The sequence below is a fragment of the Ovis aries genome, chromosome 14, assembly GCF_016772045.2.
Source record: "Ovis aries strain OAR_USU_Benz2616 breed Rambouillet chromosome 14, ARS-UI_Ramb_v3.0, whole genome shotgun sequence".
NCBI lineage: Eukaryota > Metazoa > Chordata > Mammalia > Artiodactyla > Bovidae > Ovis > Ovis aries.
In genome coordinates this window covers 60,175,770-60,188,955 of record NC_056067.1, presented here as the reverse complement: position 1 = coordinate 60,188,955, position 13,186 = coordinate 60,175,770, and the positions used below count along the sequence as shown (strand labels likewise).

Below are 13,186 nucleotides of genomic sequence, written 5' to 3'. Positions count from 1 at the left end.
TTGCATCCCTGCAATAAATCCCACTTGATCATGGTATGATCCTTTTATGTATTAGTAAGTGTTTGAATCTGCTCTTTTGAACTCAGGGGAGGTCTAGGAGAATAAAGCCTTTTTCTACAAAAAGGTGTTGGATGCCTCAGAAAGGCTTTTGTAACTGGGAAGGTCCTCCAGAGTCAGTTTCAGTCCCTCCTTTGATACTCCTCGATCTTGAGATGAACATGTGTGGAAGAAGAAACAAAATAAATGTCCAACAGAGAGGTTAATCATACTTGGCAGAGGAACCCAGATTTAGATAGCCTTTTCCTGGATTTTCCTTCTGATTTCTGCTAATAAGATTCTTACACAATATCCTGGAATATTGTGTATGCTTTTCTTGAATATAAGCATTCCATTGTAACTTACACAATTCACAGTTGGATACATTACATTGTAAATAGTATAACAGGTATTATCCTGCTTTCTCCATATATCACAGTCACTTTTAAAATCTCTCTTGTTTCTGTCCCATACCCATAGTATAATGCCCATGAACTTGCTGAACCAGTTCTTTTCTTTTAAGGTCAGGATATTAGTTTGTGCTCTCAGTTATTTTCACAAAGACATGGCAGGCACAAGCTGATATCTGACATAAACCTGTGTACCCTATGCTCCACGCAGACCCTTTCTTCGTCCTGACCATTCCTCACATAGTACTTTGATATGGACGGAAACATCGTTCTTACCTACCACATCCCTCCACCTTTTACATGCTCTCACTGTAAAGATAATCTCTGGTCATTTATTGAACAAGTTTCTCAGGACATGACCTAAATCACTCTGTGCATCCATGATGACTCACTACCCATTTCTAGATGGGATGGTTGAATAATAGTTAAACAGACTACTTCTATATTGTATCTTCCTTGATATTTTCTTTCCAAGTTCCTTGTATTTTTTAAAAATATTTTCTAATCTATTCATTCAGTGGATGGTCATGTTTACAAATAAGTTTTCTCAGTCTGTATGTTCAGATTCATATCCTGTTTCTATTACCACTTTGTGCACCAATTGGGTGTGTCTTCTGCTCTGATTAGAGAAAAACATGTTAATTTACCTCAAGCCTTTCAAAGCAAATTAGTGCTGTTGGTTGGCTTACAAGTAGTGCATGTTTTATAGTAAATACTCAAAATTTACTTTTGTTTAAAAAATGTAATAATCTATATTCTGTCATGTTCTTTATGATATGATGTTATCTACATTATATCTTTTTAAAATTTTATTAATGTTATAATTGAAGTATAATTGCTTTACAGAATTTTGTTTTCTGTCAAACCTCAACTACATTATATCTTGTATGCGTTTCACTTGCAACATTTTTCAGCAATATTGTGTCTAACCCTAGTCAATAAATACCCAAAGCACTCACTTTTTATTTATTATATTTTGGTGCCATTAAACCAGGTAATTAAGAATAGTGCATGGCTAGAGAGAAGCCTTCCTTGGTGGCTCAGTGGTAAAGAATTCACCTGCTAATGCAGAAGATGCAGGTTTGATCCCTGAGTCAAGAAGATCCCATGGAGAAGGAAATGGCAACCCACTCCATTATTCTTGCCTGGGAAATCCCATGGACACAGGAGTATGGTGGGCTACAGCCCACAGGGTCGCAAAGAGTCAGGCACGACTGAGCGACTGAACAACAACATAGGTATGCATTGCTTTGATTATTCGCTGTTAGAAAACTGGTGACTATTTTACATCTTAAATTATGTGTCATTTACAGATGATGGTCTTTTAGCATATATTCTGCAATACAGCTGACACATACTACTTCTTAACATTGTAAAATGCCTTTTCTTTTTGGGTATGTAGTTCTATAGCAGATTTAGAAAACTATGTTGTTTCCAAAAAATTGTTTTAGTCATATTCTTCATTTTCTCATTTGTTTTCAATTGTATACGACCAATTATGTATAGTTACTTGGGTAAGCTTGCTTTTGGATTATTTACTATCACAATATGTAATATATTGTTTAGAATTTATTTATGTACTGTAAGTATACAGAATACAATGATAGTGTAATGTTTTTCTTTTCAATTTGAGACAACTGTTGATTGATAGGTTCCTAGGGGTCCTGGTAGAAAAATACTCCTGTTTCTGAGAGTTGGCATAAGATTGTCCAATGTGAGTGTGTTTGGCATATGGTTTTTAAAACTAAGCTACCTCAACAGTGAATTTATGTTATCATGCTTTCTTAAGTTAAGAATTCTATTCCTTTAGTGTTTCTAAAAACTTAAGGTCATCATTGTGGTGTTTCATAACTTGGTGTTAAGTATTACTTTTAGTGTAATCTGTATTCACCATGAAAGATTTATTTTTGAATTATTGTGAGCAGGATACCTGTGGTTCTTTTTATCTTGTAGATATCTCTCCTACATATGTGATCAAGGATTTACAACCCAAAGTGAACAGTGATAAACGAGAAACATTCCGAACATTGATGCTGGGAAGACCTAAAAGCTGTGAAATCAAACATGTTCATCTTTGGGAAAGTCAGGAAAATATGTGTGACTTTGAGTGTCAGGGGAGAGATGACAAAAGAAATTACAAAGGCGCACCTGTAAGCCTTAATGGAAGTGTGCCTGATGGAAGAGATTCATATGATGGAAAGGATGCAGGAATCAAGCCCTTTGGAAACAGGCTTGGATTTAAGTCTCAGGAGAAACTGCAGATACTTCAAACTGGCAGGATAATTTCTGAATATAATAGAGTTGAGAGGTCTGTCGACAACAGTTACTCATTTTCACCACTTCAAAGAATTCTTCCTTGTGTCCAAACTAGTGTTTCTAATACATATGGAAATGATTTTATGAATCCTTCAGTAGTATCGCAAGACCTCAAAGCACACAGGGAAAAACCTTACAAATGTGATGAGTGTGGCAAGGCCTTTCGTGTAAAGTCAGTCCTTTTAAGTCATCAGACAGTTCATACTGGAGACAAACCTTACAAATGTGATGAGTGTGGCAAGGCCTTTACTCACAGCTCAAACCTCAGGAGACATCAGAAAATTCATGCAGGACAGAAATTTAAATGTGATACATGTGACAAAGTCTTCAGCCGAAATGAAAACCTTGCTGGTCATCAGAGGATTCATACTGGAGAGAAACCTTACAAATGTGATGAGTGTGGCAAAGTCTTTTCTCACAGATCAACCCTCAGGAGACATCAGAAAATTCATATAGGAATGAAATTATTTAAATGTGATATATGTGACAAAGTCTGCAGCCGAAATGCAGACCTTGCTGTTCATCAGAGGGTTCATACTGGAGAGAAACCTTACAAATGTAATGAGTGTGGCAAGCAGTATAGTTACTCTTCACAGTTAATAAGTCATAAGAGACTTCATACTGGAGAGAAACCTTACAAATGTGATGAGTGTGGCAAGGCCTTTCGTGTTAAAACCTTCCTTATAAGTCATCAGACAGTTCATACTGGTGAGAAACCTTACAAATGTGATGAGTGTGGCGAGGCCTTTCGTCTAAAGTCAACCATTTTTAGGCATCAGACAGTTCATACTGAAGAGAAACGTTACAAATGTGATGAGTGTGGCAAGGCCTTTACTCACAGCTCATACCTGAGGAGCCATAAGAAAATGCATACAAGAAAGAAATTATTGAAATGTGATATATGTGACAAAATCTTCAGACGAAATGTACACCTTGCTGGTCATCAGAGGGTTCATACTAGAGAGAAACATTACAAATGTGATGAGTGTGGCAAAGCCTTTTGTGTAAAGTCAGTCCTTTTAAGGCATCAGACAATTCATACTGGAGAGAAACCTTACAAATGTGATGAGTGTGGCAAGGCCTTTCGTCTTAAAACCTTCCTTTTAAGTCATCAGACAGTTCATACTGGTGAGAAACCCTACAAATGTGATGAGTGTGGCAAGACCTTCCGTCTAAAGTCAACCGTTTTTAGGCATCAGACAGTTCATACTGGAGAGAAACCTTACAAATGTGATGAGTGTGGCAAGGCCTTTCATGTAAAGTCAATGCTTTTAAGTCATCAGACAGTTCATACTGGAGAGAAACAAGGACAAATGTGATGAGTGTGGCAAGGCCTGATGTAGGGAACAAGGTATAAGGAAGGTTGAGAAGTGCTTGTAAACGAGACTCTCTACAAGGGCTGAACATTCTTGCAAACGAGATGTTCTGCCCAGTGTAAGGAACAAAATATAAGGAAGGTTGAGAAGTGCTTGCAAACGAGACTTTCAACCAGGGCTGAACATTCTTGCAAACGAGATGTTCAGTCAAGAATCCTCCGTTCCCGTGGGAAAAGAACATTTATTGCACACAAGGATGTTTCTGTGATTCCTCAAAAGGAACAGACCCTGGGACAAAACGGATTCTAAGTTGATAAGGAACTTCCCGAAAAAGTCTTAGCTGCAGTACATAAGGTAAAGGTTATCTCACCCTGTGTCTGGGCACTGTATAGTGGCTGAATTATGGTGTTTGGCAACTTGCCCTGTAGATTGTTGTGCAAAAGATATAAAGTAAAGCAGCTGCAAGAAGCAGCAGTTGTAAAGTAAAAAGATTCAAACCACTCTGCAGTGTTGGTGTTTCATTCCGTCGCCAGCATCTGGCACCCAGCGCGGGGCCCGACTAAACCAAAAGGGTAAGCACCCCGGGCAAAACGCTGAAAGGGGGACTTTCGGCAAAAAGAAAAAAAGAAAAGAACCGAAAGGGTAAGCACCCCGGGGCGAGATGCTGAAAGGGCGACTTTTGGGAAAAAGAAAATAAGAGAAAAAGAACAGAAAAAAGAGAAAAGAAAAAGAAAAAACCTTGGAGAAATTCCCCGTCTGTAAAGTCACAATATATGGAGCTGGTTAAGGGGCTTCTGCTTTCTATAGGAATTACAACGTCTACTCGCCCTTTGAGTAAGTTGTTCTGTGTCATAGAGCAGCATTGCTATTGGTTTCAGTATCAAAAGTACAGCTGAATTTGAAGGAATGGAAAGTGGTAAAGAAGGACTTAAGAAAGCAACATCAAAAAGGAAATGTGATTCCTTTAAGGCTCTGGACTCTATGTAGTGCTATAATGCAAGCTTTAAAATTAATGGCTGCTGATGGTGAGGCCATCTCATGTTCTTAAGGATGATTCCCTGTATGAGGATGTGCCTGTGAGTGAGGAGAAGGAAGGCAAATGTGAGGAGGGGGCTTCATCTCGGCCTCCACCCAAACCTCCGGATGACAGTACAGATTCATTCACAGAGACAGATAGAGATGTGAGTTTGGGGGAGGATTCAGATTCTATAGAGGCAATGACCACTGCCTTTTGGAAGGTTTTATTAAATAGAAAACAAATTCCAAGGCTGTTAACCCTTCTGCACCACCTTACGCATCCCGATTTCCGGTAGCTGTCGACAAGGCTGAGTTATGGAGAGAGAGTCAGTGGTTTTGGAAGTACGGGACAAAGTATATTTTGGGAAATGCTTATTAATGACTCTCGTCCTTTAATGTCACTGATTATTGAAAATAGACAGTTTGAAGGATTAGTGGATACAGGAGCAGATGTTTCAGTTATTTCTCTCCAGCAGTGGCCTAATGACTAGAAAAAAGAAAAAATTCCTCTTGTTTTAACAGGTTTAGGATCTATAGCAGATGTGTGGAGAAGTGCTAACCTTTGTCATGCCAGTTGTCTAATGGAAAAAAAGTAGTTTTTTCTTTTTACATTGTTAATACACCTATTAATATCTAGGGAAGAGATCTTTTACTTTCTTTAGGAACAACACTCACCATCTTGTCAGAAAACTTGTAGCCACTGCTCAGATTCCTGGAGCTCTCCCATTGAAATGGTTAACTGATGTCCCTAAATGGGTTGAGCAGTGGCCGCTTCCAAAAGTGAAGCTCGAGGGTTTAGAACAATTCGTAGAAGAACAGCTTCAATCTGGCCATATCGAACCTTCCGCTTCTGCTTGGAATTCTCCTGTTTTTGTCATTAAGAAAAAATCTGGTAAATGGAGAATGTTCACTGATTTAAGGGAAGTTAACAAATGTATAGAACCTATGGGAACTTTGCAATTAGGTCTCCCTTCTCCTGCTTTGATTCCACAGAATTGGTTTTTGATGGTTTTAGATTTGAAGGATTGCTTTTTTACTATTCCTTTCCAAATAAAAGATAGAAATAAATTTGCTTTTACTATTCCAGTGTATAATCACGGGCAGTGTCAGGTAACCTTACTATTTGGACGGGAAACTTTACTTTGAATATTAATGATCCTAGAGGGCCGTTTCAAACTCATTTGTGTATTAATAAATCTTACTGTGCTATATAGCATGTGTAAAATTTCCTTATTCTTTACTCTATGGGCAATGGATTTGGAATGAAATTTTGGGAGTTATATCATGTTCTGATTGTAACTTGACTCAACGTATAAACCATTCCTGGTGGGAAAATGTTGAAAACAAGATGGTCCATTCCAGTAATTACTCTTTGGTCATTGTGAAAGCACGGACTGAACTCTGGTTGCCTGTTAATCTTACTCGACCTTGGTCGGACTCTTTTGCTGTCACTCATCTTGTGAATGCTGTACAAACCCTTCTCCATCGATCTCGAAAAATGCTTGGCATCATCATCGCATCAATTCTCACTGTGACTTCAGTAACAGCAACAGCAACTGTAGCAGGTCTTGCTTTCATCAGGGCATACAGACTGCTGATTTTGTCAGGGAGTGGCATAAGGATGGTCATTTATTGTGGCAACAACAGCCTGATTTGGACTCTCAATTGGCTACTAATGTATTGAATTTACAACACACTGTTTCCTGGTTAGGAGATCAAGTGACTGTGTTAGCTACAAAAAATGTGTTAAAATGTGATTGGAACTCATCCCACCTATGTGTAACCCCTGTTCCCTTTAATATGAGTGAGAGTTGGGGAAAAGTGAAAAGATCTTTAGTGGGACACCAGAATTTAACTGCTAAAGTTATGGAATTGGAACAAACTATATTGTCAACTTTTAGTAAGACGCTGCCTGATATTATTGGTTCAGATATACTGAAGAGTCTTCAAGAAGGATTAGATAACCTCAAGCCTTTAGGGCATGTATCTACATTGTTAACAACATCCTTTGTGAATACTTGGTTAATTGTTGCTAACAATTGAAAGAAGAAGCTTGAGTATTCAAGTGCTTATTCAGCACCTTCAAGAAAAGAAAGGGGGAGATGTAGGGAACAAGGTATAAGGTAGGTTGAGAAGTGATTGCAAACGAGACTCTCAACCAGCGCTGAATATTCTTGCAAATGAGATGTTCAGTCAGGAATCCTCTGTTCTCTTGGGAAAAGAACATTTCTTACACACAAGGATGTTTCTGATTCCTCAAAAGGAACAGACCCAGGGACAAAATGGATTCTAAGTTGATAAGGAAGTTCCCGAAAAAGTCTTAGCTGCAGTAAATAAGTTAAGGTAAAGGTTATTTCGCCCCATGCCTGTGCACTGTATAGTCGCTGAATTATGGTTTTTGGGAACTTGCCCTGTAGATTGTTGTGCAAAAGATGCAAAGCAGCTGCAAGAAGCAGCAGTTGTAAAAAGATTCAAACCACTCTGCAGTGTTGGTGTTTCATTCTGTCGCCTGCAGCCTTTACTGACAGCTGAAACCTCAGGAAACATCAGAAAATTCATACAATAAAGAAATTATTTAAATGTGATATATGTGACAAAGTCTTCAGCCGAAATGCACACCTTGCTGGTCATCAGAGGGTTCATACTGGAGAGAAACCTTACCAATGTGATGAGTGTGTCAAGGCCTTTCATGTTACGTCAATCCTTTTAAGTCATCAGACAGTTCATACTGGAGAGAAACCTTACAAATGTGCTGAGTGTGGAAGAGTCTTTGGTCAAAAAACACATCTTCGACTTCATTAGAGAATTCATACTGGAGAGAGACCTTTCAGATGTGATGAGTGTGGCAAGTTCTTCAGTCGAAAGTCACAGCTTACAAGTTATCACAGAATACATATAGAGAAAGCTTTCAAATGTTTCAAGTGTGGAAAATCCTTTACTCAGGTCTCAGCACTCACTAAACATCAGAAAATCCATACATGAGAGAAATGTATGTGAAAGTGGTATATGGTAGAAGTCTTCAAAATTCAAAGTTCAAAATTCACAGCCTACTGTTGGTCAGAGAATTCGTCTTACTGAGAAACCATACAAATATCATGAGTGTGGCAACATCTTAGGCCTCATGAGAAAATTCATACTGGATAGAAGCCAGATATATATGTATTTATTAGGTCTATAGAACATGAATTCATTCTAGAAAGATTCCTCACCAATTTCACAAGTGTGAAAAAAAAAAAAAAACAACCCTATCCTCACAGCTCACATCTCGCCATTAGTATCAGAGTATCCTGGAGAAAACACACAGCAATGTAATGTGTGTGGCAAGGATCTTACCCAAAATAGGAACATAGTGGAGCCAGACTCAGTGGTTGTGGCAAATCCTTTACCTTTTTCACTATATGTATTCTCTGATGACTTAATTCAGGTACTCAGCAACTGCAGTAAGTCCATATTTGAAGAGAAACTATAGAGATCTTTCCGTGTAAAAGAAACCCAAATTCTAACTCAACAAAGATGATTCTTTGGGACAGTAGTCCACCATCTCTTTGGTCTCCTGGCTTTCTGAATAAAGTCACTCTTCCTTGCCCAACAAGTAGTCTCTCAGTTGATTGAGCTGTTGTGTGGTGAGCTCTAAGTGCTTGGCTTTGGTGATACATTGATCAAACGCATTTGCTACATGCTTTTCATGATGCTCTTTGGGAAGGAATCGGTGAGATGAAGGGGCCGACTTCATTAGATATGATTCATTCACTTTCGTGTTTCCTGGAAAAACATACAGCCTGAATTACGAAATTCAATGGTGTGTGTGAATTAGCAAGAGGGAGGGCAGAAAATAACGTAAAACTAGGACATGACTCATGGTCAGTACGATCAGGAAGCCCTTCCATACATAGTCCAGCCCGTTATAAAAGATAATGTTCTACCAACTGACCTTGAACAGAGTAGGCAAGATGTTAAAAGGACTGGGCTTTTCTTCGGAGGAGAGGGACAGTTACCAGGGACTGATGGTGTGCTAGGAATGATGCATAGGAAAAGGGTCATGTGCTCCATTGGATAGAAATAACTGTTGTATGTGTGATTAAAGAAGAGTTACTCTTATTTGTGGAAATTGAAGACAGAGCTGTCACGGTCTTTGTAGACCAGGAACTGGAGACTGGAGTCGACGAGAAGAAGGATGCAGGGGACCCAAGTCTCGAGTGAAACCGGGTGCTTTATTTGAAGAAACACGTGTTTATTATATCTTCATACAAGGCAGCTTTAGGCAGTAAAAAGTATTGAGCAAAAACAAAGCCAAGCAAATAGCAATCTTCAAAGGGCCAGAAAGCATTCCATATCCTGAGAAAGAGGGGCATAACTGAATAGATTACCTTTAAGTAAAAAGTCATGGAAGGGAGTCACTGAAAGAAATCCAAGCAGGTGCCCTTTCTCATGACCTCAGTCCTGAGAACTGCCTGCACCTCTGCTCGTTCCTGTTTTCCAAGAACTGGTAAGGAATAGAGAGTCCTTGAGAAATGGCACACAAAAGAAGAAACTAACATATTGGATCCCTTAAAGTTGAACGTCCCCTGACAGTTCCCCCTTTTTATTTTTTCATAATTGGAGATGACTGTAGATACTTTTGTGAAAAAGGGCCCTGACCAATTGAGTTTGTTTAGTTTGAACAATTTAGTTGAAAGGCATCAGTATATTACAAATATAGTCACCAGGATAATTATAGTTCCAGATCCAATGCTATGTGTAATGCCTTGAAACCATCTTTGAGGGTCTAGCCCATATAATTGATCAGCTAGCTGTTCAGCTAAGGTTTCCAAATGTTGGAAGAGGGTAGACTCTTAGAGAAGGTTTCAAGGATTTCCTTTTGCAACAATTGTACATTTAAGGAAGCATAATTATCCATATCTTGCAAATGAAATTTGATTTGTTCCCAATTGTAAGTACTATGGTTGAACCGAAGACAAGTGATACAAAATTGAGTGCAATTCCAATCACAATATAATAATACTTGTTTTTGTGAATCTATTAATTCATCTCCAACCCATTGGATGGCTGTTTTTAATTCCTGAATTTTATCTTGAACTTTTTCATCTATCTGAACCTGAGTGACCCATATAATAGTATGAGCATCTTTAGTCCAATTTTGAATAAAGTTTCGTGTTTGAAGTTTGTAAAACAATGTCTGCGACAGCGGCAGTGGTACAAGTGGCTATTAACCCCAAAATGCCAAGAATCAACCATCTGATGAATCGCTTAGATCTTCGGAGTAATTTAGAGAGCAACTGGGAGACAAGTCTTGCCATGGGATCCTCTTTCCAGGGTTATTGGAGATCTACTGGCAACCACAGACTGTGTCGAGATCGAAGAATCAAAAGGGATTCTTTCTTTTGGAAAAATAGAGGAATTAAGTATACAGTTTGCAAATATACAAGTCACAGAACGTAAAGTGTTTTTAAATTGTAAGTTTCCTATGGCTATAACGAAAGGAAGGGGAACACAAACTTGTATAAAATATGAATGATTATAATGGAAAGGATAGTTACTATGGTCCCTGTGAAATATCCAGTCCAACTTCCATGTTTTTCAGTATTTGGAGCAAATTTCCAGATGTCCCATTGTTCAGGCCCAATTCATTTATTTGAGGGTGAAGAGGTGCCATTCCGCCGTCAAGCTAGGCAAGGAGTCCTTTGTCATGGAAGTGTTCCATTGAACTGTTGGTAATCTTCCATGTTACTTGAGTAATATAATCACACATAGTACTATTAATATCATCTGAGAAGTTAGATAACCACATACCATAGGGTCCCCAATCAGCAATGCTGTAATTAGCCACAAACATTAATTTCCATGATTTAGCTTGACATCTATCTCAATAAACAGGAGTATATTTAAAGTCCTTATAAATAGACCCCTTGCATTCCAACTTTTGTCCTTTTCCTAGAGTCCTGGTAGTATTGACATGGTTCTCATAAAGGGACAGGGCAGTAAACAGTCTAAACGATGTGTGGAAGTTCTTTTTTGGAGGCAGGATGAAAGCCCACGTTTGTCGACTAACATTAATACATAATTCTGCTGGGCGCATGCATAAAGGAAGGATTTTATAGCCTAGAGGAATGTTAATTAATCTTCCTTCTTCCTCAGGATGAGAGGGCCCCTCCAAGCTCCAAGGAGGAGGCATATGTACTGAGTCAGTAGTGGATACGACCGGTTCTATATCTGTCCATTCTACAACCTGCAGTAAAGTGGGGTTAGGTATATAAACCCAATAAGTATGATTAATCAAGGCAGCCTGAGCGGGAGAAGGAAAAGCAAGCAAAGCAAGCATAGCAACAAAAATATTTTCTGGATTTGTGGCATTCCCTGTTGAGAAACTAGATTTTCAGCTTGATTAGTAAGGGTTTTTATCTGTCTCCGAGTGGGGAGATCATAAGGTCAAGGACCTTGAGTGTGGCATTTCTTAGAAAATTTTAAAGTTGCTATGGCTTGTACTGGAAACCTCCTCCTGGGGATTTCACCTACCGGGGTCCAGCCCCGGCAGGATCCAGGGATATCCTCAGGATGAACGGCGTCGGCGAGGGGGGAGGAGAGAGAGAGAAGAAAGAATAGAGGCTGATATTCCTTGGTTTACAAAGAAAGCCAATAAAGCCCCAGACAAGGGACTTGCTCTGTTCACGGAGGCCGCAGGCACCCTCTCGCCAGAGTGAAGACGCAGAGTGCCTTCTTGATTGGGTCTTAGAAGCCCAGGCAGAAAAGTGAACTCAGAGAGCCCCTGTGCTCCAAGGGATCAGCCTGAAAAAGAGGGAGGGAAAGGGAGAAAGGGAAAGAGAAAGAAAGAATGACACGGGGAGACCAAGCTTTGGTGAGCAAGGCCCATAACTTTATTTTCAAAAGGAACTTTTATACTCTGACTTGTACATAGAGGGAAATGAAAAATGCAAAGTCATGCAGAGTTAGCCCAAACATTCCAGCAGTTTTGCCCTTATTGAAACCAGGATTTTTTCTGCATACCTTTCCCATAAACAATGTTGTGTACATTATCTTCTGGCCTTGGAGGCCTATGGGCATTTTATGACCCTCTTTTGATAAAGCCTGCTCAACCAGAAAACTTATTTTCCCTTGAAGTGTTTTTTCTTTATATTTCTAATCTATGTCAGCCTCAAAAAGTGCTAAACAGAGTTACATTCTCACTGAGCAAAGGTGCAATGAGTTACAACAAAGAAAGAACCAATTAGCTCAAAGATCTGATGTGGTTAATTCCAAGGCTACTACTTGTTTTACTTACATTCCAACTGCATTAACTATTGCAGGTACACAGTGGATAAGGGATATGGGAAGTTGGCAGCAAGCATTGGCTCAACAATGAAATCCTACACCAGCACTATTCTAATAATTTATAACTCTTTGAAAGGCTCCATATTTTTAGAATGTTTTAGGCTTCTCGTGCCTCTCACGATTGGGAGGCTGTGAACAATCACATGCTTAGCTGCAAGAGTCTGGATAAACCTGTCAGGCAAGCTAGGAAGCCATCAGAGGGGTTTGAATTGAAACACTCCTATCATGGCCGGGAGACTTATTAGCTAAAGCCCTAAGTTGACTTTCTCCAGAGAAAGGTGGTCGGGGATAGTCCCCTGTTAATGTCAGAAGAGTTGATGAAACGCATAAAATAGACAGTTTCTGGTTTTGGGGTAGATGCTCAAGCTGGTCTGCCGGGGTCCAGCCCCGGTGGATCCAGGGAATTCGAAGGGTGGATGGCGTTGGCATGAGAAATACTTGTTTATTTATTAATATTAGATTAGGAAGAAATAGTGTAGTAGGGAGATTAAGTGGAGAAAGAGGGCTGAATAGCTTGGGTTATGCGGAAGACCAATACAATTCCAGACAAGGAATTTGCACCATCTATGTTGGGCCACCAGCGCTCGCTTGAATATCTAAGGGTGCCTCGCCTTAGGCTCCCTTTAGCGCGGGTCTTAACAGCCAGGGCAAGTAAGTAGACCTGGCGGGCCTCTGCACCCCAGGTGGAAATTCAGCCTGAAATTAAAGTAAAGAGCAGAGGGAGGGAAAGAGAGAGAGAGACAGGGGGAACCAGTCCAGCGACTG

At 39.5% G+C, this 13,186-nt stretch overlaps 2 protein-coding genes across 12 annotated transcripts in view; both read left to right on the top strand.

The window, feature by feature from the left end:
* The window catches only part of LOC101108416 (zinc finger protein 160-like), an 86,653-nt gene extending 79,078 nt beyond the window's left edge, over window positions 1–7,575 (top strand). For 7 of the 8 annotated variants that reach the window (XM_042231180.2, XM_060399070.1, XM_060399069.1 and 4 more), the window contains one exon: window positions 2,400–7,575. In XM_042231180.2, the coding sequence (XP_042087114.1) occupies window positions 2,400–4,081 (1,682 nt within the window). In that variant the 3' untranslated portion in view covers window positions 4,082–7,575. Of the gene's footprint in view, window positions 1–1,440; window positions 1,685–2,399 lie in introns of all 8 variants that reach the window. The other variant, XM_042231182.1, reaches the window with a different exon arrangement.
* LOC105605893 (zinc finger protein 665) overlaps window positions 1–13,186 on the top strand; it is a 169,106-nt gene that overhangs the window by 22,679 nt on the left and 133,241 nt on the right. The gene's annotated exons all lie outside the window — the stretch shown is intronic.